Raw genomic sequence first — 26,153 nt, forward strand, 5'->3', positions numbered from 1 at the left:
ATCAATGAGCTGAATGTATTTCAGTGGAATTGTCATTTGACGTTGCATGTTATGATCTTTTTTACTAGTGTACTGTGTACTAACAAAATGAAAAGAACAAGGTTAAGGATGCGAGAAAGGTAAATTTTTAAAGAAATATAAATCTGTCAGGCGATTGTTTCTTTCGACTCTTTTCATATCTTGCAGACACCGAATTAAGGCAAGCTAATAAGATGAACATGTCATAAAATTCATATGTAAATTGATATAATCAATCACCTATGCTTCATGATGACACTTGATCACCCCACATCTGCCAGGCAGTGTACGCTTCCACGTACGTGCTTTACAGAAATTCTCGAGACCTTACAAACCTTTAGTTGATTTTGATCTTTTCACGATGGTATCAGTTCAGTTTTCTTTTAATCTTCCAGTGGCATTTTTTGGGCAAGGGGAGGGCACAAGTGGTTTTTGTTTTCAAACTAAGTACGAAAATTTTTCATGATCCAAACTAATCAAAACTACTGTTCTCTAGTGTTGGAGCTAAAATCACTCACCGTATGCACAACACTCGAAGAATGCATGATACTCACAACCTACACTGCTACACGTTTCATAAGTTTTAATATACACACAACAACAGAGCTAGAGTATAGCTTATTCTCCTTCACTTGGTCTCCTTCACTCAAAAGCATTCACATTGCAATAGCAAAATATCGCTGCAGTTTCTTGATTAAGTACCTTGACCTCGGGGTCCGTATGATTAGTGAAGAGGATCGGTCTCAATTTCATCAGCGAGTTCTTTTGTAAGCTTGTCTGCTCGGTCATCATGCCCACCTGCAAATGAGTAAACTCGGAATGCAAACTGAAAGGACCTCCATAGTATTTTTTCAGGTCTGTTATTTCTCCTTTCACATTTGATTTCACTCCTTCCTTGTAAAATAGCATCTCTCTTTTCCTGCATATCACCAGCATACTTTTATAGTTCATGTCGAGAGAAGGCGAACTAAAAGCCAAAACTTAAAAGAGCGGAAATGACCCACGCTGACCTGACCCCTTCTCCCTACTACTGCTTCTAGCCTCTCGTTGTTAAATGTTTATTGTAAGTTTGAATTGTACTAGATCAAATTTGATCTGAGCTAACCTTTAGTGCCAACTCCATGCAGCTTGAAGATAGATCCACCATCAATTCTTTCACCCGTACAAGGATGCCAAAATCAAAGTTTATCTTATGACCCTTAAATTTCTTGGCTTCTTCATCTTTTGTTCGCTCTAATGCATCAATTTCTTCCTTGATCTGGATGTCATTGCAAGGTCTTACTCACAAGAATATTTAATGGATAACATTACTAGTAAACCTTAAAATTTTACCTTATTGAAGAAACTCTCAGCCTTGTCCAGGAGTTGGCGAACAGGTGAAACTATTGGCCAGTTCTGTAGAGTAGAGGCTATGGAATCTAGTTTGGCGTATAGTGCTGCAGCCGTCCTCAAAGCTTCCAACTTTTTCGTTGGAAAATCTTCAAATCGTGCTAGCACCTGAAAAAATTAAATTCATGACCTGATTTTTGAATAATTTTACGAGAAAACAAGCAAAAAGAAAACTTGCCTATGCAAACCTGAGTTTCATCAGTTAGTTTCTCCAAGTGAGATTCTACGTATTTGTAGAATTTCAGAAGCTCGACCATGTCAGATGTCTGAAATGAAATAATTGCATTTTTCACCTTCTTGATTGATTCTGCATGATTCTTAACATCCTCTTCTATTTGTTGGAAGTATGCAGACCTGAGTCAACAGGCAAAAAATTTCACATTTCATGTTACAATAGAAGCATACAAATATATTGGTAAGGATCAATACCTTTTTGTCATCTCTGCCAATGCATCAGCCATTCCCTGTTTTCCGCCAGAGGCAGCTCCAACTCTACCCTTTCTTCCTGACACCTTAACATCTACACTCGAACCTTCTACTTTCCCCTTGAGAAGTCTATAAAGATTACCCATTTGGGATGATCTCTTCAATTTCGAGGCAGATTTCATGAGACGAAGGTTCTTGGCGCCACCAAGCCCTGGTGGGGGTGGCGGAACAGTTCCTTTTGCCATTGGCGGAGTTGGCAGTTGTGCACCACTTGGTGTCATTCCTGGTGGTGGTGGAGGAGCGGATAGTATTTCACTAGACATCACATGGGGTCCCGGTGGTGTTGGCGGTGGCAGTGGAGCGTATACTCTTTCACCAGACATCACATGTGGTGGCGGAGGCGGCGGCGCACCATTTCTTGATGCGGCTTGTGGTGGTGATGGGGGTGGCATAGATACTATTTCACTAGAAATCACAGCGGGTGGCGGCGGCGGTGGTGGAGAAGATACTCTTTCACTAGACATCACATGGGTTGGCACTGGTGGTGAACCATGTCTTAACGCCGTTTGTTGTGGTAATGGGGGTGGAGTAGGTACAGTTTTTTGAGACTTCACACACGGTGTTGGTGGTGGTGATGGATCCAACTTTTTTAACGTCATAGATGGAAGTATTAACCCATTAGGAGACAATGGTGCCACTGGAGGTGGTGTTGGTGGAGACAACTTAACCAATGTTTCTTTGATTGTGTCAACAACATTCACTGCGCAGTCTGGTCTATCATCATCATTGATCCTCTCTATCGTCTCAAGATTGTGGTTAACCTCATTTATATCGGTGCCTCTCATTTTGCATTCCTTATCCTCCTTTCCAGTCTCCCCTAATTGTACAAGGTATCTAGGATCTTGAACAACTGTGTGAGGGAACATGTCGAGAGATAGGTGCTTTACATCAACGGGGTTCAGTTTCCTAACCGCCAGAACTCTGGGTCTGAGGAGCAGAGACACAGAATATGGTGTCTTCTCCATCTGAGTTGAGGCCTTCCATGCTTCCGAAAGAACTGAAGTTGGCGTTTCAGGAGAGGAAGAAACAGACATTTTGCTATCCGAATAGGACTCAGATAAAGCCTCTTCAAATGTAGTCGTCCCACGTCTAGACTCTCTCATCTCTTCATCCTCGTCCATAGAATCAAACATTCGCTCTCTCTCCAGCTTTATCATATCATCAAGCATTCCTAGTGCTGGTTTCAAATTTCAAAACAAGAATATTTAGTCAGTAGATATACCGTGGGTGTTTCTTCTAGCCTTGAAACAAAATGATGCATATAATAGATACCGAGTTGCTCCAAATCTATGTATTCATATTCCATAGATGAATCGTATTTGCATTGGATCATCCACTCCTCTTTTGCCCATACATCTCCTAAGGATTTCAGAGCGTCACACAAGAGTTTGATAGCCTGTTATAGCCAACTCAGAGACACTTACAATGAATATCAACCTCCTGTTTTATATCAAAGCGTGTAATGTAGTGAAATGAAACTAACCTTATGCATGGTTGCGTCTTCAATTTCTAAATCTGACACGTCTCGGTCGATATGTGGATAAAGTTTAAGAAGATCCTTCAGGGTCAATATGAGCAGCTGTTGGAAAGCCGAGTAATCAGAAGTTTAATACTCGGAAGTTTTGGTGAAGAGAGGATTTGAGTTCTTTGACTCTAAAAAATATATATATATATATATAGTTCTTTAGAATAAAAGATTCTTGCCTCATGCACCGAAGCCGAGCCAACACAAGGAGAAAGATCAAGTGAATCCCTGAAACTAGAAATCTTGTTCTTGAGTTCTGTTTCATATGAGCTGCAGACTTTAGAACTTCTGATATCCATTTCAGATGATTTTCTTGGCTCCGACTCCGGTATTGTTCCCATCTCATGTGAGCTGTTGACTTTAGGACTTCTGATATCCATCGCAGAGGATCTTCTTGGCTCCGACTCTGGTATTGTTGCCACCCCATATGAGCTGCTGACTTTAGGACTTTTTATATCCATTGCAGAGGACCTTCTTGGCTCCGACTCCGGTCCTTTTGGCTGCGTCTCCGCTTTTCTTATTTCCGATGCTGATTTTTTCTGTTGAATCATTTTATAAAACACGCGCACATGAGAAAAGATCAACGGGAAACAGCACGTAGAATTTCGAGGAACGAGAATGGCATCAATCAATTTTTTTTTTGGGGAAAACCTAGTGTCAGGTATGAAACCGAAGGTAATTCTGTCCAGGATATTCAGTTTGTCATGAAAATTATCCAATTTGTCCCATAACTTCGGTTGTTTACTTTGACATCAATGAAATTCCTTTTCATGTATTTACCCGGAAACTGTGATACATATTCAATCACCATCAACGTATGCATGAAATTGTCAAAATCGTGTATTCTTTGGGAAAAAAAAACGAAAAATCTCTACATTAAATACCCCGAGTCCATGCAAATGAAAACTTCAAATTCTTGTGCATAAATTTTCTTCGTGAAATTACAAATCACGTGATTTCTATTCAACAATCATCCGTTGCTGCACTAAAATAGTAACCGAGGGAAGAAGAGCCACGCTAAACAAATGGGGAAAAATCTGAACTTTTCATCTTATGAACATATATATGTAACTCGAATACATGATGGGTTCGCGATTGATAGAGATGAAAAGATTCAACAAAAAAGGAGCAGCTTGGAAAGAAAATAAACCTGATTTCTAAAAAGCTTCTTACGGAACAAGAAAGGCGCCACGCCACAAAATGCCCCAATCGCCATGGCTGACTAAATGCAACTGATTTTATAATCAAACTGTATGTTTGACAGAAGAACCCACAATTCCTTGACCAAAAAATATTTACAGAATAAAAAAAAAAACAACTTAGAAACCTATAATGCTACCGATGAACCATTCAAATATGTATAAACAAATTTAAAAAATAATAATAAAAAAAGTTGCATAAAAAATAATTAAGTGCAGCTACATGGTTTCTGTGTTGTAAAATCTTCCATGGACAAATTCTCCCTTTGTACTTTTACATGACAGAGAGAGAATGTGAGCCATTCTGGATAATGGGGTTCTTGATTTTCTTTGTTTTTGGGGAGATGGATTCCTGATTTTTTTAAGGACAAAAACTGCGTAGGAGCTTTGTTTTCGGGTTTCATTGGCATAATCTGTCATTATGTGATTTAATTATTATCTTTGAACTATGTTTAATGGATAACTCGGGCGAGTGAGTGACAATTGCTATTTGCCAACTTATCCAAATAGCATGAATATTTCTGAAGATTTTTATTGATATCACAAATATTTCTGAAGACCCTTTTTTCCTTATTTGAAATATTTAATACATTTGGTTTTTTTTTTTTTTTTTAAATTATTCACGTAAATTTTAATTAGTGATTTGCTTCGTTTTACACTCCGCGCGTGTTAATTAAGCATAGGCAGTGCATGCCTTAGTATATAGTATCTTAAGATTGCGTTTATTTTTAGATATGAGATTGTATAAAGATAGATTAAAATGTGATTATTAATATAATTTGATAGGATATGAAGTGATTATGGAAAAATAATAATATGTTTAGTTTGATGGATTAAATTTGAGATTTTCTCTTTTCACAATGTACATATTTATAATCCCTTCTAAAATTTAGGATTAAGAATCATTTGTAAATCTCATTATTAACGGGCTTAAAGATTTATAATGCTTTTTAATTTTGCAACTAAATATAAGATTAGTCAATATTAATTATGTTATGTCATATATAAACAGGCATTGAATGAATATACACAGACAGCTTGTGTATATAATGATACGTTATCAAACAAAAATATATATATATATATATCGGTAGTTTAACTTTATTAGTTTGCAAGTCGTTGTTTGAAATATTCAAAGGTTGACATTCAGGCTCACATATGACATAACATCATCAGCTGCTAAGAAAATGTTAGATAAAAAACAATAAATATATACTAATAATAATAATAATTAAGAAAATCCTCGCATATATTAAAAGGAACAGTATAATTAATTATTAAAGGATATATATAGTTTTATATGAAGTATACTAGATGAGGTATAAGATTAAGTAAACTAATTATAATGTTGTTGGTATGTCAACAAAAACCTCACTTCAAGTAGTTCTTTTTGTAGTATATAATGTGTTGATTTAATCTTACAAAATCATTCTTCATTTTCAAAGATTGATACCTTGCAAAAAGTTGAATGTTGAATAAACTTTATGTATAACATTTTATATGTTACTATTTACCAAATTTTTAATTTTACGGTAAAAATATATTTTTTTCCTGACAGATTAAATACCTGAATTAATCAAAACTGAAAAAGCTTTGCCTTTTTATTCAGTAGGTATGGATTAGAGGCTTGAATTCTAATCCGACAAACAGAAAGAAAAGGAAAAATTTACTGGCAAACAGCAAGAAACTAAGAACAAATAAAGAAATATGTGTCAAACGTACTAATCCGACAAACAGAAAGAAAAGGAAAAATTTACTGGCAAACAGCAAGAAACTAAGAACAAATAAAGAAATATGTGTCAAACGTAAATTATAACACAAACTTCCACACAACTCGTTTATGTTTTATACAAACCGATGTAGATTTAATAACAAATGCTCTTTAAAATTACCAATGGAACAAAACCCATAAAAGATTTCAATTTCTGGATTCATCCTCTCCCCAGTGTAAAAAGAATTATAATCTAACCAAATTGCTCATGCACCTGTGCATTTTGATTCAACAGACGTGTCGTTTTTGTTTTTGTTTTTTTGTTTTTTTGTTTTTCAAGACAATCCAAACCTGCTGAAAGACTGGGTAAACGAATGTGGATGGCAACAACAAGAAATGATACTGTACAAGGAGCTGGGTAGAATGAATGGAAGAAGGGGCATCAATGGATACACGTCGAGCTCAAAACATGTAACTTCATCGATAGGAGACGAGATGCACTGGTGTGCTGTTATGGACCGTGTTGTAGGATGACTTATCTTTTAAATTCATGCACTGCGGATTGAAGCCTATTTTTTGAGCTTTGAAAGAGCTGTTCTACTTCTTAGCGACTGGAATTTTCTTAGTTGCTGCAGGAGTCGAACCTCGAGGAGTAGTTCTTTCAGCAATTCTCTTCTGGCGCTCAAGCAACAATTCTTCCTTTCTTCTGCGCTCCTCTTCCTCCTGCAAGGAAAAAAATGCATCTTACGCAATGCCAAACGATAATAATGGAATGCTAAAAAAATAAAAATAATAATAATAATAATGTAGAATGATAAATAACAGTCAAATCATGTCAAAAATGCATGGTTGCCATACCTTTTCAAGCTTGCTCTTTTGAACCGCTGATCTATTCATGGAAGATGTTTTCTTGCTCTTGGATAAAGGGTCAGTCCTGCTCTTAACAAGAGATCCCGACAAAGCTTTAGGATATTTTGCTGGGGAGCTTAAAGTCTTCTTGCCATTGGTGCTCTTACCATTAGCAGGAAGTCCATTTCCCTTGTGACCATTGGCTTCAACGGTTGGAGATTTTTTCTCAGCTTCAGTGAAAGAAACTGCAAGTTGATAATCCATTTCTGGAGTCCAGGATGCCCCCGTTGAGTCCTGTGACTCCCTAACAAGAACCATAGAAAGGTCATCAGGCTCAATGGACTTAGATGTTTCAAGCCGGGAAATATTTGAATCTCCGTTTCCGGGACGTGTTGATTTTTCAACATCTGGAACCATGCTAATATCAGTTTTCCAGTCAGAAGCATAAGGTTCATCAACTGCTGATCTAGACTGTATCATGAAGGAATCATCAACCATGGGAGTTTTTACAGCTGTTTCTTTTTGAACGAATCCCCCTTCAAATGGTGCAGTGACATGATAATCAAATTCTACTCGTTTAATGCCACTTGTTCTTGAAACTTGGGACAAATTTGCAACGAACCAATCTTCGCCTTTATGGTTTTTCAGAACAGATGATTCAGCAGCAAAATCTGCGGGAGTTCCCAGTTGACTTGTTCTTGATTCCTCTGATTGCCGTGAAAACAAAGCACTCTCATCTTGAGAAACAGCTTTCTTTATACCAGGCCGAATATTTTCACCGTTCATAAAATCTGACATGTCTGTTCCACCACCATAGCCACCACCTCGCTGAATGGCAAGAACAGAATCATCAGCATTCAAAGGTTGTTTCTTGATTTTCTCGGATTCGAAGTCTAAAGGTGCACCATTAGAAGTTGGCTCCTCGTGACTCATCAGAAGATTCTGAAAAGCATCCCAAGTACTACTCACATTCCCTCCAGAAATATTAGCATCAAACCCGCTTTCTGGAATTTGTTCATCATAACCGTTCGATCCATTCTGCACATGGATTCCCCGTTGCCCTTTATTTTTACGCGCTTTTGCAAGTGCATTGTCTACCCCCTCTCTAATTGAATCTTCATCAAATGGAAAAGCCCCTCCCAATGAACCATCCGATATTTCATTCTCCTCTCCATTGTGCCTCTGGGAAGTTATGTAATTTATGTTCCGGATAACGACTGTTTTGGAGGACTTTTTTTTGTTTTTTTTCACATATCCTTGCCCCTTGGAAGAATGCTTCTTGTCACTCTCTTTAACCTCTTCGGAATCAGTCCCAGAATAGGAGTCACTAGATTCAGTTTGTTCATCCTCTTCAGATGTATCAGTCCCTTTTGTATCCACAGATTTCTCTTTCTTATGTGATTTCCTGTTTTTACTATCTTTCGATTGTGGAACAATTCCACCAGGAGATGGCCATCCCATTTGCCCTGGATAATATGGCTGCATCCCTGGAAAAGGATAACCCTGGAAGTTGTACATATATTGTGGAATCTGGTTCATCCATTGTAATTGCGGCTGAGGAGTCTGCTCTGGTGCAGGCAAATTAATCGCTGTGGGAGAAAAATTTAGAGATTTAAGACATACCAATTGTGCCAGTAGGGTCCAAATAATATGGTGTTTGATCACAATGTTATTATAAAACTTTCCACATAAAAATCAAGAATCAAAACATATAAATCTAGAAAAAGAAACAATGATTTGAGTAATAATAAATATTTAAGAGATTGAGAGAGAACCATCTCAAACTAAGCATTATCAGACAAAAACATCCAGTCAAGAATTCGAACAAACAAAAAGAAACAAAGTAAAAAGTACCTTTGCTTCCATCTGAAATTGGAGTGGACGCCAAATCAGATAGAGATTCAGACAAGCCAGTGGAAATACCATTGCCGTGAATATTTTCACCTGCGAGCAAAATTCCAGGAGCTCCCACGTAAGAGAACTCAGTTGCAGCAGATGCTTGCATTGCTGCTAATTCATCCACCCATTGGTCATCTGAATGCTTCTGCTTATATAGCTCCTTAAAATCAAGGCATGCTTCTCTATATAAAGAAAATTTTTGATAATAAAGACACAGATTTGTTCAAAAATCTGCCTAAAACAATATAAGATCATGCTCATTAAAAACGGCTCAATAATTTTACTATTCAAGAAATCATTCTTATTGAGGAAAATATTTGAAAGATTAAAGAAATCAATATCCTAGCCTAGCATTTAGATTCTTATATTTGGGTCAGACTACCAAGTCAATGACACATGAACTTTGTTCCACAATGTAAATCATGCAGAGAAACAAAACATATTAGTGGAACAAGCGATATAATTTAAACAATTATTGATAAAGATTACAAAAACTAAGCATTATTTTTCCTTCGGCAAAGAATTTGAAATGGAAAGACCAAAATAAAAACAAAAAAACCAAAATAAAAACATGAATATTGTAAGCAAATAAGAAAGTTTTGAAGCATATCTCTAAGTGCACACGCATGCCCACACACACAAAAAAGGAAGATCAACAAAAGTTCACCTAAAACGTGTGGCTCCAAATGTGTCTGCAAAGAAAATGAGGTCATCAATGGTGTCCATTTCATATCCTGCCACAACTGCACGAGCATAAGCCATGGCTTGCTCTTTCTGGAGTAATCCTTTTCGAGTATCCATAACACGTTGAAGGCGAACCCTACCCAGAACAACACCTCATTGATTCAGATAACAGAGCTATAAAATACAGTGGTGATGCACTACATTTGACAAGTGACAGATCAGGTACCTGGAATTTTCTTCTGGCGCAGCCCCATCAAGTCCTTCTTCAGAGGATGACTAGAAAAACCACAAGGAAATATATGGTGTCAGGGGGAAAAGTAACAACGATAATCTGAACTACTAACCACTTATTGGCATAAAAAAATTTACCTTCAAGGAATTGACCAACTTCTTCGTGATCCCATCAGCTGCCGCTAAACTTCCTAGTGATAAAAGAATAATCTTGGTGATAATCCAACACTAGACACACGGTATAAATAAAGAAAAATCGACATCAGACTTGAAGACTGGTAAAATTGTTTGCCAAGTGTGAAATACCACCGAACTAGAAACCATGCAACATGTTTTAGGTTCAATTTTTGCAGTTTCATGTAATAGGGAACATAAACTTCATATCAGGCCCATATTTTCTCACAAAGGGAAATAGCGGAGTGTTCACCAATTTGCAAGTATACCATATACTTTCAATGAGTAAATTCCCCAACTTACCTTCCCCTGGATGTTCTGTCACCTCCTTCTTAAGAACTTCATTAGATTGAATTGCACTTTCAATCTGTGAAATTTCTCGTTCTATTCGAACAACCGCTTCAAGAATTTCAGGTGTACTCACAAAGCGCACAAATCTGCCATGAAAAGGAAAAGAAGTAAGTTTGTGTTAATAAATTCAGTTTTCTTTAAGATGTATTATAAAACCTCTCATAAAACTCATTGAAGAATCTGATCCGAACCCAAGAAGTGACTTCCTATGATTTGGATCTCAAATTTCATATTCAGCATTTGTGATTTAGTCAACGAGAGATGGTTACCTACTTAAGTACTAAAATCTATCACCACTTTCAACCACATCTATTGCGATTATTCGGAAACCATATAACAATCCACAGCAGCAGCAACAGCAACATATTTTTTTATATTGCATCAACATCAGGAAAAAGATCTGCTTGAGTGAGGTTCAAAATCTCAGAAACCAATCGACATCGTGTTAAATTTACCTCTGAAATGTGGCTTTGGTGAACCATGAATCATCATCAGCAGCAGGTGGAAGAAGTTTTATCGAATACCCACCTTTTGAAATCTGATCTTTAGCATATTTCAAGTGAGAGATAAATGGTTCCACAAGCCCAGATGCAATTTTCTCACTTTTCTTCCCAGAAAACACCACAAGATCGCATCTTTTGTCCAATTTCATCAAATCCCACATCAAAAAAGCAAACAAATAATCAAAATTTCACCCAAAGAACTGAAATAAACAAAACATTTCACGATATTTTCACCAAATAAGGCAGCAATAAAAGTGCACCTTGTTCTTGTGGGCGTGAGCTGAAACAGTGCATAGTCTAGAAGGGTCTCCGAATCCATCATACTCCACTCACAACCAAGAAAGATGGCGAATGAATGAACTTCCCAAGATTGTAATATGTCACGAGTACGAGTTCATTGAATGACACATTTACAAACTTTTCGAAGTCTTAACTGTATATGAGAAAAAGCCAGCGAGAATTGATGCAGCAGCCCACATGGGAACTGTGTGTTAAACTGGTGAAAGAGAAGGCGATGGAGTTGGAAATTGGATTGAAGGGTTTGAGTGAAGGAGCAGTTTTCTTGATTAGATTTAGGTGATACGGGAATGGGGCCCAATCTTCACGTTGTCCCCATCTCCCTCCCTCCATTATTTTGCAATTACTGATTAATTTGGTTTTGAGATCGAACTGTTTCGACAAGGACGATTGAGCTTCATCTCAAAGGGAAAATAAATTTAATATTTATAATTATAATTTACTTCAGGAAATTTTTGGCAATATTTTGTTTATATTCTTCAAATTTCATAAAATTAACTATCAAATATATATTGGATTTTTTTTTTCTTAGGCCACTGTCTATACATGAGTATGTTTTTTTGTGAGACTCACTCGTATTCGTACTTACAATAAAAAGTAATATTTTTAACATAAAAAATATTACTTCTTTTATGGATGACCCAAATATTAAATTAGTCTACCACAACATCGTTTTTTCACTATAGTTATTGAGATATTTATAATATTTGAAATATAATGGCAGAATCACATTTTATCTGAAAACATGTCAAATTGCTTTTAAGTGTTGAATTAAACAAAAAAAAATGACATTGTAACATGTAGTGTCACGACTAATAATTAGAGAAACTGATGAAAAGGAAACACATCCTAGATGTGTAAAGATATGATGCAGAACTACAAATGACCAAAATGAAACAAGAAAATGATGATGGTGATAGAAAATGGAATTTTCGCACTGTCCGTGGAAAAAAAAATCAAAATTTAAGATTGGAGGAACACATATCTGAGTTGGGCTACTCTTGGTAGAGGAAAATTCGGATCATCAAAGAATTTTACAAAAATTAACGTTCTATTAGAAGCCATTAATGATGATAACCCTGCTTAGTTATTGTGAACCATAAATAAATACAAGTTGTTTGGGTCCCACGAAAGAGAAATAATGTGCATTGCTTTATTTGGAGGTAAATGGGGACATGTTAGTTGGGTTGTCCTTGTCCCTTGTAGGAAATAAATCATTGTTATCTGGATTCATGTTGGCTTCTTTTTTTATTTTTAATCCGTGTAAAAAATCATATATATATATATATTTGATATTCATTTTTTAATGCAATTATCTTATCTCTCATTTGGAAATCCGTGTCACTTCCATCAGCTTACTTTTGCTTGTCTCTGAAGAGAAGAATCAGAGTAAAGTTTGGATCGGCAAGAATCTTGCACCATCATCAAATCCGATATATTAACGTTAGCATCGTTGAGACAACAATTATCTATTGAACATATAATTTTGATATGTTTCATCACGTTCACTAATCAACAGCAACCATGCACCATCGACAAATTCTTCTTTTCTTTTTTTTTTGATAGGATCATCGACAAATTCGATATATTTTTAATACCCATCGTTAACATTTACGCGAACATCGTTGATGTAACACTTAATTACCTATTGAATATACAATTTTGATATGTTTCATCACATTCAATAATTAGATTTTAGCTCAGCGGTGATCTCATAGGTATATGTGTCTCGTGTGTGTTGCTGTGTAGTGCATGAAGTGTAAGATTTTTATTTATTTTGGAGGATCATCATGTGCAAAATATAAGAATTGCAAGTCCATGATTATGTTGAGATGGACGTTAGTTAGTTTAACAGCAAAATGGGAGGAAGAGCCCACTTATAAAAGTGGCCCAATTGAGTGGGTTTTCCTGTAAATATCAACCACTCGAAACCTTAACAAGATTCATCACCAAATAAATCATTTTAAAAATACATTTATACGCAAGTCCCCCTCCTTGTTATACCCCACGAATTCCTAGTCCTGGGAAATTTTTTACTAGTTAAAGTTCCCAAAACTTATTATTATTATTATTCTAAAAACATACTCATTATTATTATTATTATTATTTAAGAAATAAATAAAATTATTTCTTAGAATCATTATAACAGCATATGTTTGGATACACGAATATAACGCAATATCATATTGTTGCCCAAACTTAGAAGGAAATGAAAAATGATTTATCTCTTTTTTTTAATAATAAACCATATATATTTTTTAAAACAAACGTGTAAATGTTGTTGCATGATAAAATTATATTATAAAAAATAAATGCCCAACAAATGCGACAAAAATTCACAAAAGTGGAAGCATTAATGCATTTTAAAGTAGTATTTGGACTTGTATTTGAGTTTATATAAATATAAACGTCGAGCCATTTTATTTAGAATTTTTATACTTTATAAGGAGAAAAATGTCATATATGTTAAATATTGAGCCTAAGGAAGGTGAAATATATAACAAATCCAAATAGAGTTGATTAGCTAATAATATTTGGAAAATGTGTACAATTTTCATGCTAATTATTACATATATATATGATCAGTTGAACTAAATTTGATGTATATACCCTAAACTAAAAGTATGAAATGAAACTTGGAGTCATTTTTACATTTTTTTTTAAAGATTTGGGGTGAGAGGAAGATTCAACGTTTATATGTATTAAATTACATAACCATCCGATCCGACTCAAATCTAATATCAGATTACTAAAAGCTCCAGATAATATTGTATCAATTGTGTTGATTTCAATTTTTGATACTCTATATTATATAGTATATAGTATTATACATACTTGATCCTCCACTAAAAAAAAAAAAAAGGAATTCTAAATCAAGAGAAACCAACCCATACGAGAAAGCTACAAGGTGTCACCATGCTTAGAACTTTTCTGGGCAAATCACCATTTTGGTCAAGAATTTTGTTCTGTCCGAATTCTCTCCATATATGTAGTCATGATGTGATAAACAACAAAATCTAGTTTATCACTTCAGCTGCTGTGTATCTTTCTGCACCAAAATGATATACAGTCCCACAACTTTTGACTTTCCAATATAGACAACCCGTATTTGGGCTTGTTGCTCTTGTCCTTTTGCACCATTTGGAGGATTGGAAGATTAAATAAATCTCAACTACCAAAGAATTTAGAAATTCTTTTTTTTAAGTGGTTTTTTATTTGGAGAAGATGACTGCCTTTTTTGGGCTTGAAAAAAAAACAAATCTGAAATTTGAATTAAATGGGAGAAGTTATACAGATTTTGACCATCTATGTCGTCAAATTTCCAACGTTGATTAGATGATACGTGACACTGCAATACCACGTTAGTACGTCCCATAGAAAATGAATAAAGTTGCCAAAATTGAAAAATATATGTAAATATATTACTAGAATATACAATGAGATGGATAAACATAAAAGATCAAAATTAAATTACAATTTCCTCCCGAATAAAATGGTGATGCTAATTAATGAAGCCATGACTGATTGTTATTGTAACTTAACGCCAACATCGTCATCAGACGTTGACACGAAACCGCAAGTGATCATACTAAAGCAAATCAATACATATGAATATATATAATAATAATAATAATAATAATAATAATAATAATAATAATAATAATAATAATAATAATAATAATAATAATAATAATAATAATAATAAATCTATTTATATATAAAAAAATGAATGGATTGGGGGATTAGGGATTTAGGGGGGTTGCATTTGGAACTGCCAACCCATTGGTTACGAGATATTGTCTGTTACTGTTACATAATAAACGCATGACATGAAATCAAAAGCGTATAGGACTCGTTCCTTTTTTCTGGTCTTGTGGTCCCCACACGTGTCCATGTTATATATATAAAAAAAAATATATTTTCACTAGGAGAGGAGATAATAATATTTTCTTTTGAAAAAAAAAATCTAAAATTTATGTGTGAAATATGATATTGTATAATTTGCTAGTTCATATCTTATGTTACTCAATTATTTTCAACATATATACATACATATATATGATGTCGCTTAGATTTTGAAGTCACGCTATTTTTAACTCAAATTGTTTTTATGTATTTATATCATATAAGAAATCATATAAAATCGATCAAAACATTTAATCCAAGAAAAAAATGACACACAACGGGTATATTCCATCGTAACCAAGTGTGTGTGTAGGTATATATATAAGGTTAATTAGTGTGTCTACGCAACCGCAGTTCTTCATTTTGTATTCATTCATGATCATTAATGTTTAAACCTTAGAAAATTCTTCTCTTTTGTACCCAAAAAAAAAAAAAAGAGTAATCTATAATATAATACAGACCGTGAGGCAACATAAATCTTTCAGAAAATCGGAATAATTAATGTCGATGGAGAGCCCGAGTTCGAGCGGCGGGCAACCGCATCTGCCACCGGGGTTTCGTTTCCACCCCACGGATGAGGAGCTTGTGGTTCACTATCTCAAGAAAAAAGCTGCCTCCGAGCCTTTGCCCGCAAGCACCATCATAGCAGAAGTCGATCTCTATAAATATGATCCATGGGAACTTCCAAGTATGCATGTGTATATATATATATATATGTGTGTGTGTGTGTGTGCATGTACATGATCTATTTCATTGACTTTCAAGTTTTGGTATTCGTTATATAACATTGATGATGCTTCTGGTGTTAGGTAAGGCGAGTTTCGGAGATCAAGAATGGTACTTTTTCAGCCCGAGAGACCGGAAATACCCGAACGGAGCCCGGCCGAATCGGGCCGCCACTTCGGGCTATTGGAAGGCCACAGGAACGGACAAGCCCGTGTTCACAGCTAAGGATCAGAGTCAAAAGGTTGGGGTGAAGAAAGCCTTGGTTTTCTACTGTGGGAAGCCACCAAAGGGCATCAAGACTGATTGGATAATGCATGAATATCGTCTTCTTGAAAATAATTTCAACGTTAAGGCCCCTGGAATAATATTGCCGGTTAGCAGCAAGGGATCCTTAAGGGTAAGTTTGCTTCTAAGTTTAAAAAATTACCTTATCAAGAAGTATTAATTGATTATAGGTAGTCTGAAAGTCATGGCTGGCTCTTTCCCTTTTAGAAAGTAATAAATTTTGTTTTTAAATAAATTTTTTGCATAGTTTGGGAAAAAAGAAACTAAAAGAGTAAAATGGAATGATTTCAAGTAGAACGATGTTATATAAAGATATTGTTTCCAAACTTGTGGTGTATATATAATTTATGAGTGATGTTGGCAGATTTTAATTTTGAAGTACCATATAAGTAGATTAGTTTATACTAATCGATTTTTCGATCGGGTATGATACATGTATACAGCTAGACGACTGGGTTTTGTGCCGGATTTTCAAGAAAAACAGCTCTAGCAGCAGTACTAGACCAGTAGCCGATATCGAAAGATCAGGTGACCGGTCCAATATGGAAGACATGTTTGTTTCAATTCCATCGCAAACCATGGACGTGTTTCATAATCCGAATCCGGGGATGGTTAAGCCTAGCTCGAATCACAGTTTCGTACAAGAGGATCATAGTGGGAAATTGATCTGTTACGATATGTTATCCGGGATTCATAGTAATCCAAACATGATATACGCGTTATCATCTGCAGCCATGCCAGACAACATGATTTCCTCTCATGAATATGGGAATATTGGATTGGAATCCAACGGTGGGATATTATTTTCGAGGAAGGATCAAACGATGGATAACTGCAATATCGAGAATCAAATAGGGGAGAATAATGGAAATGATGGGTCCAACAGTTCTTCTGTTTCGTTGCTTAATCAACAATCACACCAGAATTCATTTCTCAAGGGATGGGATTATGCATCCTCGTGATTAAATATCACGCCCGGCCCTTGATTGAAATATTGATTATATTGCTGACTCTATATATATGTGCTTCTATTAATATGAAATGCAGTTTTAATGATTTAATTATTATTTAAAACTTTTATAAATGTTTTACTCTCTAATTAGCATTTAGAGTGCATTTAAGCACAAAATGATTTGTTCATTTCGATCGTATACATTACATCTCGGCAGATCATATGAGCTCTAACGTATGAACGATTTTCTATATATAATATAAATTACTTTAAAAGCATATATTCAAAATTGTATAGATTTAAAAAAACAAAAAATAAATAAATGCAAGCAAGCTAACTACATGGTTTTACTATTTTAGAGTAATATTTTATTTTATTTTATTTTACTCCCCTACTATTTCAATTTAAAAAATTAATAATTTTTTTTAAAACGATAACTTAATATTTATTTTTCTATGAAACACACGTACGTCACGGTTAGCTAAGTATGTGATAAATTGTGGGACTATAATTAGATCTTGAATATGAGTCTCAAACTTGAAATCTTTAATCATCACTATTTTCCGTGAAAATTAACAATTTTTTTGGTGATACACGGGAAATGTCCAAGGCCTGATACGAAGGATGTCTAGTCGGGCAGGAAAATCCTGGGCATCCCAAGCATTTGCAGCACAAGGAAGCCTTTATTGCCCAGTTAAAGTAGTGAGATTAGATCAATCTATCATGAACCACGTCCACCGACAATCAAGGGTTTCACGAGTCCACGTGCACGAGTAGGGACACGACCAGAACGCAACACACGACCCTGCATCGTGGCCACTAATAGAGAATCTCGAGAAGGTCACCGATCTCAGTGACCCTATAAATACCCCCAATAGAGATAAATGAGGGAGTTCATTTCGTCATAACTTCTAAACACTCTTTACATATATTACTCTTAGATATTTTGACATTTCTTGTGTGAGCACGCTATTGACTTAGAGGGTTGGACTTATCACGTTGGAAATTTTTCCGCTGTCCCACTAACGTATCTTGTTCATGTTACGAACTTTTCAACAGCATGCACGCAGCAATAGAGACGATAGCAGGCCGATAGTTTGACTCTATATCTTTAAGACAAATTTGCCCGCCTAGGTGCTTACGGGTTGATCAAAGTGTCTCCCAAGATAGAACACTATCTCCAACTTCGATTAGTAGCACTACAAAACCGAAGCACTTCGAACACTTCAAAGTGTTTTTAGAAACTCATACTCTAAACTCAGAAGTATGAGTATGCAAGAGGAAAGAAGAGAATAAAAAATGAGCGAGTTGGAATGAATGTAGATGGGGTCTATTTATAGACGTTGAAAGGCTGCCTCGGACAGTCACACCACTTCACTGCACACATGGCCGAGGAGACGCAATGGTTCGGTCTGAAGAGACGCACCCGTTCAGCCGAAATGACGCACTGGTTCGGACCAAAAGGTCGCGTCCGTTTGTGAAAAGTTGCACTGTTTCGGGCTGAATGGTTGCACTGATTCGGAAGCAAAAATAAAATATTTAATTGATTTTTGTCCAAAAAAATTATATCATGTTAAAGCCCAGCCCACGCCCGTGTGGCTAATGGTTCGAACCTAGCATAGTCTAGGTCCGCTCCCCTTAACAAACATGGGTACCCCTTGGGGCCCCAACCCATTGTCTCATTTTAGGCTATATATGTAGACATTTATTGCCACATTTTACCAATGTGGGACTATGAGCATCAATGTCTTATTCACCACCTTTATTCCAACAACAATTGTCAAACAATTTTTTCAACAATCCCCCACATGAATGTGATTTATGCGAATATGTATGCATATGCTAAAACAGAGTTTTTTGCGAAAAATTATTGCATGGGAAGAGGTAGCTTGCGGCTTTGAACCTTCCTTAGTGAAATACTATCAGATTTACTAGGCTGCCTAGTGAACGTGATGTCTTGAACTATTCAGCTGTTGATGTAAACCCAGACAACAGTATTCACACAATAATTTTTCTCATACTTTATTTGTTCTCATGGTTTTGTCCTTTTTGGCCCTGGACAACATCTTGGATTCTTAAGTGTTTCATTGAAGCGGCCCGTCTTCACACTTAAATAGGTGACTTCCTATTATATGAGTATCCTGTCATACTCTATTTCTTATAGAAATATAGGAATCATTAAAAGTTTGTTAAAACTTAACCTCACTACTTGCACAGGTTGCACTTTTATACTAGGAATGAGAATAGAATTAAGTTCTAAGCGCACACGAATATTCATAACTTGATTTTCCCATTAAACCAAGATCTTGGGATCTCCAATCTACAAGGTTGGGTTTCCGCTATGAATTATCCTTTAATTTTGTAGGTTTTAATCCCATTCCTCTTGATAAGCAGTTTACTTGATCTCTCCCTAAACCTTTTGTCAACGGATCCGCAAAGTTATCTTTTGATTTTACATAATCAACTGCGATAACCCCATTTGAGATCAACTGTCTAATGGTATTATGTCTTCGACGTATGTGTCTTGACTTACCATTATACATACTACTTTGTGCCCTACCTATAGCCGACTGACTATTGCAATGTATCATTATTGCTGGCACTGGTTTCGTCCAACACGGAATATCTTTTAGGAAATTACGAAGCCATTCCGCTTCTTCTCCCGCTTTGTCTAAAGCTATGAATTCCGATTCCATAGTTGAACGAGCTATACACGTTTGTTTAGAGGATTTCCACGACATAACTCCTCCACTGATGGTGAACACATATCTACTTGTGGACTTCGAGTCTTTTGTGTCAGAAATCCAATTTGCATCACAATATCCTTCAAGTACAGAAGGGTATGTTGCATAATGTAATCCATAGTCCATTGAATACTTTAAGTATTTAAATACTCTTTCCAATGCTTTCCAATGATCATGACTAGGATTACTTGTGAATCTACTCAATTTATTTATTGAGTAAGCAATATCAGGACGAGTACAATTTGTAATATACATTAAACTTCCAATAATCTTTACATATTGCTGTTGAGATACAAGTTCACCATGATATTTAGATAAATATAAATTTAAATCTACGGGTGATCTAACCGGCGTAACATCATACGCATTGAATTTTCTAAGTACTTTCTCAATATAATGAGATTGTGTTAGGGTAATTCCTTCAGACGTTTTTTCAATCTTAATTCCTAAGATAACGTCTGATTTTCCCATATATTTCATGTCAAAATGTTTTGTCAACATTTTCTTAGTAGTCATGATGATATTATGACTATTACCCATTATGAGCATGTCGTCTACATATAGACAAACAATTACTATCGTGAAAGAGAATTCAGGATATAAAGGAAACGTAATATCTTATTCATCTTACAAAGTGAAAGATACAAATAAGATTTATATATTATTGTTCTAACAAACTTCCCTAAATTAAGAGATCTAATCCAATCTATTTAAAGTTTAAAAAAAGGAACAGAAAGATTATTCTTATCATAATCATAACTACTAAAGAGATAAATACTAATTCAACACTCCCCCTCAAGCTGGGCTATATATATTGATCATGCCGAGCTTGGAACACATGTCTTCAAAGATTGGTCGATACAGAGCTTTAGTCAAGATGTCAGCAAGTTGCATTCGAGTCGGGGTGTAGATGAGCTCAATTGTTTTCATCTCAAGTTTCTCACTTATAAAATGTCGGTCTACTTCAACGTGTTTGGTTCGATCATGGTGGACTGGATTTTTGGCTATACGAATAGCTGCCTGATTGTCACACATCAGTTCCACGGGATGATTATCTTCCAACTTCAATTCAGTGAGTAGCCTTTTAAGCCAAATTCCCTCACAAATTCCATTAGTTAGAGCACGATATTCTGCTTCAGCACTACTGCGAGCCACAACTGACTGCTTCTTACTCCTCCAAGTTACAAGGTTTCCCCAAACAAAGGTACAATAGCCAGAGGTAGAGCGTCTGTCACTTTGGGAGCCTGCCCAGTCAGCATCACTGTACACCCTGACATTTCTGACTGAAGATTTTCTGAAGATTAATCCTTTTCCAGGAGTTCTTTTTAGGTACCTTAGCACCCGATACACTGCTTCCATATGATCTTGAGTTGGATTATTCATGAACTGACTCATCACACTAACCACAAACCCAATATCTGGTCGTGTGTGTGATAAGTAAATCAGTTTGCCAACTAGGCGTTGATATCTTCCCTTGTCAACCAACGGGCAGTCCTCATTCACTCCTATTTTTATGTTTGGGTCCATTGGAGTCTCTACCGGTCTACTCCCCAACATACATGTTTCTTTCAAGATGTCTAGTACATACTTTCTTTGAGAAATTGACATCCCATAAGTTGATCTAGCTACTTCCATTCCCAAAAAATATTTTAAGTGACCCAAATCTTTCATCTCAAATTCTTTTGCAAGCAGAATCTTGACACGAGCCATTTCTTCATCATTGTTTCCAGTAAGGACAATATCATCAACATAGACAATGATCACAATGATTTTCCCTCCTTTTGAGTGTTTAACAAATAGAGTATGGTCAGACTGACACTGAGTGTATCCATCTCTTTTCAGAACAGAGGTGAATTTGCAAAACCAGGCTCGAGGAGATTGCTTTAGACCATATAGAGACTTTCGTAGCTTACACACTTTGTTGAGAGTAGTTTCTGAATCAAAACCCGGTGGAATGTCCATGTATATTTCCTCCTCAAGGTCCCCGTTAAGAAATGCATTCTTCACATCAAGTTGATACAATGGCCAGTCTAGGTTAGCTGCAATTGATAGCAGTACTCGGATTGTGTTGAGTCTAGCAACCGGAGCAAATGTCTCTTCGTAGTCAATCCCATAAGATTGTGTGTATCCCTTTGCTACTAATCGTGATTTGAATCGTTCAATACTCCCATTAGCTCGATGCTTAACTGTGAAGATCCATTTGCATCCAACTGTCCTTTTTCCTTGGGGAAGTTCAGTGAGCTCCCAAGTTTTGTTATTTTCTAGTGCCCGTATTTCATCATGGGTTGCAGCTTTCCATTTTGGGTCTAGGAGAGCTTCTTTGATGGAAGAAGGAATCTGAACCTGATCAATCTTGGACACAAAGGCTCGATATGCAGGAGATAAATGTTCAAGTGAGACAAAGTTACATATGGGATGAAGCGTGCACGTTCGAGTCCCTTTTCTTAGTGCAATAGGCAAATCATTTGGATCAATGTGTTCAACTTCTTGAGAAATAATTTCAAGTTCAGTAGTACCTTGCTTGTTTGAGCAGGAAATTGGCGATGGAGAAGAATTATTGGCTTGCTGATTTTGTGCATGGTCCTGTTGGCTTAGAGGTTGGGACTGATTTCTGCGGGTATAAACCTGGAGAGGTATATTGGTAGGGGATGTATTGAGATCAAGTGAGCTGTCGGTTGTAGGATCACGCTGGATTGGGATTTCGGTTGGCTCTCTGAAGGTTACAGTGGGACTGATAGCTGCCCAATTTGGAGATTCAATGCTACCTCTCTCCCCCTGAAGCGAGGAATTGGGATAAAAAAGGTTGGTTCTCAAGGAAAGTAACATCCATAGAGGTATAAAACTTCCTAGTAGTTGGGGAATAACATTTATATCCCTTTTGATTTGGAGAATAACCAAGAAAAATGCATTTGATGGCTCGAGGCTCAAGTTTGCCACGATGCTGTGAATGAATGTGAACATATGTGGAGCACCCAAAAATTTTTAGAGGTATGGTGGGAAGTAGTTGCGTGTGAGGGTAAAATTCAAGAAGAGACTGGACAGGTATTTTGAATCCTATCACTCTAGATGACATCCTATTAATGAGGTATGTAGCGGTAAGAACTGCATCACCCCAAAAATAGCGAGGGACATTGTTGGTAAATAACAGGGATCTGGCAACTTTAAGTAAATGACAATTCTTCCATTCAGAGACCCCATTTTGTTGAGGAGTATCAACACATGAGCTCTGATGGACAATGCCATGGGCTGCCAGGTACTCGCCAAGAATAGAGTTAAAATAATCACGCGCCCTATCAGTCCGAAGAATCTGAATTTGAGCAGAGAATTGGGTTTGGAGCATTTTGTGAAAATTTTTAAAGAGTTGTGATGTTTCAGATTTGTATTTCATTAAATAAACCCAAGAGACGCGAGTATGGTAATCAATAAACAAGAGAAACCAACGGGTACCCGTTATATTCTTAACATTGGATGGTCCCCAAATGTCACTGAGAATAAGAGAGAAAGGTGTTTATATGGTTGGGGCTTGAATGTATTACGTTTGTGTTTTGACAGTTGACAAATATCACAATGAGGAGTGTGAGAACTTTTATTATTGAATAAGAATGGAAACAATTTTTCGAGGTACAAAAAATTTGGATGCCCTAACCGATAGTGGCATAACAAAATATCATTATCTCTATGAGACTGAAGAGCAGAAACAAAATTTGATGACAGATGATGGTTAGTACGCAGGGCTATATTCTTCGAGGACTCCTTCATCCTAAGGAGATACAGTCCAGCACAAAATTCAGCACTGCCAATCGTTCTCCCCGACGCCAGTTCCTGAAAAACGCAAGAGTCAATCGTAAAATTAGTAGTGCATTGCTGATCAAAATTGATCTTGCTTACAGATAAGAGATTGCAACGCAGGTCTGGCACAAATAAGACATTTTGAAGGCACATATCTGAAGAAAGTTTAACAAATCCCAAACCAACAACATTTGAACAAGACCCATTAGCAATACGGACAGATTTAGGTTCCCGAAGCATACTGTAAGATTCAAAAAAAGAGAAGTTGCCTGTCATGTGGTGTAACACCCGGTATTTTTAATTACGTAAATCCGCCTGCATAATTAGGATATTTAATTATTTAAATTTATGATTTATGGGTTAAATAATTATGTGAATTAGTTATGCATGATTTAATTTATTTTTAAGCATTTAACCCATAATTAGTGATTTTTATGATTTTTAGTATTTTTATTATTTAATCGCGTAGACGGGACCGTGGACGGACGAGATGACAACTTTCTAGCCAAATTATTTTATGAACCTTTTTGGAGCCTTAAAATGTTATTTTGAGTTTTATTATCTCAAAATTTTAAGTATTTAATTTTATTTAATTTTAGGGGTCATTTTTATCCAAAATTAGTCAAAATATTGACTTTTTAGTATTTTTAAAATTCCCCTAAATTAATAATTCGAGATTTTTATTTTGTTATCAGATTTTTAAAGTTATAATTAGGAGTTTAAGTTATATATTTAATATTTTAAACCTTTTATATTTAATTACTTAACCTATATTCTATTTAACACTAAAAATTAAACCTAATCTACCCAACCCTATTTTAGCCGATCCTTTCCTCCCCCATCAGCCGAAACCCACCTCCATCTTCTTCTTCTCCATCGAGCCGTCACCAAAGAAGACCCCATAGCCAAGGATCTTGAAGCTCCAAAAGCCATATTTTCGTCCCGTCGTCCCGGAACCGTCCCACGCTCGTATTTTTCTCGTCGTCTACGGTGAAAGGCATGATCTTTTTCTTATTTTTTTTACGCTATATCAGTATATATATCATGTAAGTTATGGTAGGCATCTGAATCTTTTAAGTATTTTTCAGAAAATCGATTTAATGTTGTTGATTGCACGCATGATTCATGATTCACGAAAATCTTGTTGGCATGGCTTGGTTCGGGGCTGAGGGTTCGGTCAGGTAAGGTCCTAGGGTGCCTAAGGATCGAGCCATGGCAGGGCTTGGGGCTGAGAAGGGCTCGGCCGAATGGATTCAAGCTAGAAAGGTGCAGACGGCGCAGGCTAGGGTTCGGGAGAAGAGGGCTTCGGGTTCCTGGTTCCTGGCTGCATGGGGGCTGGGGCCTGGTCAGGTTAGGTCCGCCCGGACGTGGGCTACGTCCGGGCGGCGGCGCTCCGGCCAGGGGCGGCCGGAGCCGGCCGGCAGCAGGCCAAGAAGGCCTGCTGCTCTCGGCCGAGACGTAACGAGAGAGGGGGAAGTCGGGTTCTAGGGTTAGGCTTGGTTCGGGTCGGGTTCTTGGGTCCGGGTCAGGTCAGTAGGTTAGTGGGTTGGGTTAAGTGGGTCCGGGTCCGGGTTTGGTGGGCCGGGCTCGAGTCTTTTTATTTTTAAAATATTTTATGAAATAATAGGTTTTTGAGTCAATTTAATTGAAATAAAATTATTTGGACTCCCAAATAATTTTATTTGGACTTTTAAAATTTTAATTAAGTTAGTCCATTAATTTTATGGGCTCTTGGGCCCATAAAAGTTAATGGGCCAGTCTTTGGGTTTTTGGGCCCAATGGGCCAGTTTAAGTGTTATTGGGCTTAGTGTAATTTTAATGGGCTTAATTAATTTAATTGGGCTTAAATTAATTAATTGGGCTTAAAGTTTAAGATATTGGGCTTAAGTATGTTAATGGGCCAGATTTAAGTTAATGGGCTTGAGTGTAAGGCCAGCAGTCCAGGACCATCCATGAGAAAAATTGCATGTGTCCTGATTATATATTTAATTATTTTTATGCATTTAAGTTATTTTAATATTTATATGTTAGTAAGAAAATTAAATTAAATATATATGAAGGACACACAATTTATTTAAGTACATGCATTCATGAAATCAATTTTTATGCTATGATTGAAGTTCTATGGTTGAGCAAATAAAATATTTTAGGTGGAAATTGAAGTAGTGTGGCCATTTATGTATGGGCAGTTTCTGCCATTTATGTATGGGTGGTTCGCCACCAGCCTCGTACGATGGTTTCTTAGACTGATCAGTCGCACTATAAGTATGGGTCACACTTACGGATAGAACCATTCGATGTTAAGAAAATAAGTGCTCAACAACTCAAGTATGTATGATATTATGTATGTTATGTATAATTCATTGATTTCTCTAAGTAACATTTATGTTATTATTTTTAAGGCATGCTCATGCATTTATAGTATAAGTATTATG

At 36.3% G+C, this 26,153-nt stretch overlaps 3 protein-coding genes across 4 annotated transcripts; 1 reads left to right on the top strand and 2 right to left on the bottom strand.

The window, feature by feature from the left end:
* Positions 1–277: 277 nt before the first annotated feature.
* LOC140890879 (uncharacterized) lies at positions 278–4,950 on the bottom strand. Of its 2 annotated transcripts, XM_073299031.1 has the most exons (10): positions 4,841–4,938; positions 4,569–4,697; positions 3,598–3,957; positions 3,377–3,472; positions 3,166–3,289; positions 1,837–3,070; positions 1,596–1,761; positions 1,351–1,515; positions 1,124–1,276; positions 278–937 (listed from the first exon to the last, which is right to left on the bottom strand). In XM_073299031.1, the coding sequence occupies exons 2-10, from the start codon at positions 4,632–4,634 to the stop codon at positions 743–745; spliced, it is 2,559 nt and encodes an 852-aa protein (XP_073155132.1). In that variant the 5' UTR covers positions 4,635–4,697; positions 4,841–4,938; the 3' UTR covers positions 278–742. The 2 variants fall into 2 exon arrangements, with proteins under 2 accessions (XP_073155132.1, XP_073155122.1); XM_073299021.1 differs by having other exon boundaries at positions 4,569–4,950.
* A 1,452-nt stretch (positions 4,951–6,402) lies between these two features.
* LOC140874710 (COP1-interacting protein 7) lies at positions 6,403–11,666 on the bottom strand. Its single transcript, XM_073278070.1, has 9 exons — positions 11,280–11,666; positions 10,972–11,151; positions 10,469–10,602; positions 10,130–10,182; positions 9,987–10,036; positions 9,744–9,896; positions 9,032–9,258; positions 7,187–8,766; positions 6,403–7,051 (listed from the first exon to the last, which is right to left on the bottom strand). The coding sequence occupies exons 1-9, from the start codon at positions 11,339–11,341 to the stop codon at positions 6,926–6,928; spliced, it is 2,565 nt and encodes an 854-aa protein (XP_073134171.1). The 5' UTR covers positions 11,342–11,666; the 3' UTR covers positions 6,403–6,925.
* Positions 11,667–15,469: 3,803 nt separating this feature from the next.
* LOC140874689 (NAC transcription factor 25-like) lies at positions 15,470–17,309 on the top strand. Its single transcript, XM_073278046.1, has 3 exons — positions 15,470–15,910; positions 16,032–16,345; positions 16,677–17,309. The coding sequence occupies exons 1-3, from the start codon at positions 15,724–15,726 to the stop codon at positions 17,193–17,195; spliced, it is 1,020 nt and encodes a 339-aa protein (XP_073134147.1). The 5' UTR covers positions 15,470–15,723; the 3' UTR covers positions 17,196–17,309.
* Positions 17,310–26,153: the final 8,844 nt, after the last annotated feature.

The sequence above is a fragment of the Henckelia pumila genome, chromosome 1 (genome assembly GCF_033568475.1).
Source record: "Henckelia pumila isolate YLH828 chromosome 1, ASM3356847v2, whole genome shotgun sequence".
In the NCBI taxonomy this organism is placed as follows: Eukaryota; Viridiplantae; Streptophyta; class Magnoliopsida; order Lamiales; family Gesneriaceae; genus Henckelia; species Henckelia pumila.

Bases quoted from the DNA above. Each gene is read 5' to 3' on its own strand.
- LOC140890879 (XM_073299021.1), bottom strand. From the start codon at position 4,634: ATGGCGATTGGGGCATTTTGTGGCGTGGCGCCTTTCTTGTTCCGTAAG. The intron at 3,473-3,597 runs GCAAGAATCTTT...GCTTTCCAACAG, and splicing joins GCTCGGCTTCGGTGCATGAG to CTGCTCATATTGACCCTGAA. The intron at 938-1,123 runs GTTAGCTCAGAT...GGTGATATGCAG, and splicing joins GCATGGAGTTGGCACTAAAG to GAAAAGAGAGATGCTATTTT.
- LOC140874710 (XM_073278070.1), bottom strand. From the start codon at position 11,341: ATGATGGATTCGGAGACCCTTCTAGACTATGCACTGTTTCAGCTCACG. The intron at 10,603-10,971 runs GTAAATTTAACA...TTTTCATGGCAG, and splicing joins ACCAAAGCCACATTTCAGAG to ATTTGTGCGCTTTGTGAGTA. The intron at 10,183-10,468 runs GTAAGTTGGGGA...TTTTATCACTAG, and splicing joins GACAGAACATCCAGGGGAAG to GAAGTTTAGCGGCAGCTGAT.
- LOC140874689 (XM_073278046.1), top strand. From the start codon at position 15,724: ATGTCGATGGAGAGCCCGAGTTCGAGCGGCGGGCAACCGCATCTGCCA. The intron at 15,911-16,031 runs GTATGCATGTGT...TTCTGGTGTTAG, and splicing joins TGATCCATGGGAACTTCCAA to GTAAGGCGAGTTTCGGAGAT. The intron at 16,346-16,676 runs GTAAGTTTGCTT...ACATGTATACAG, and splicing joins GCAGCAAGGGATCCTTAAGG to CTAGACGACTGGGTTTTGTG.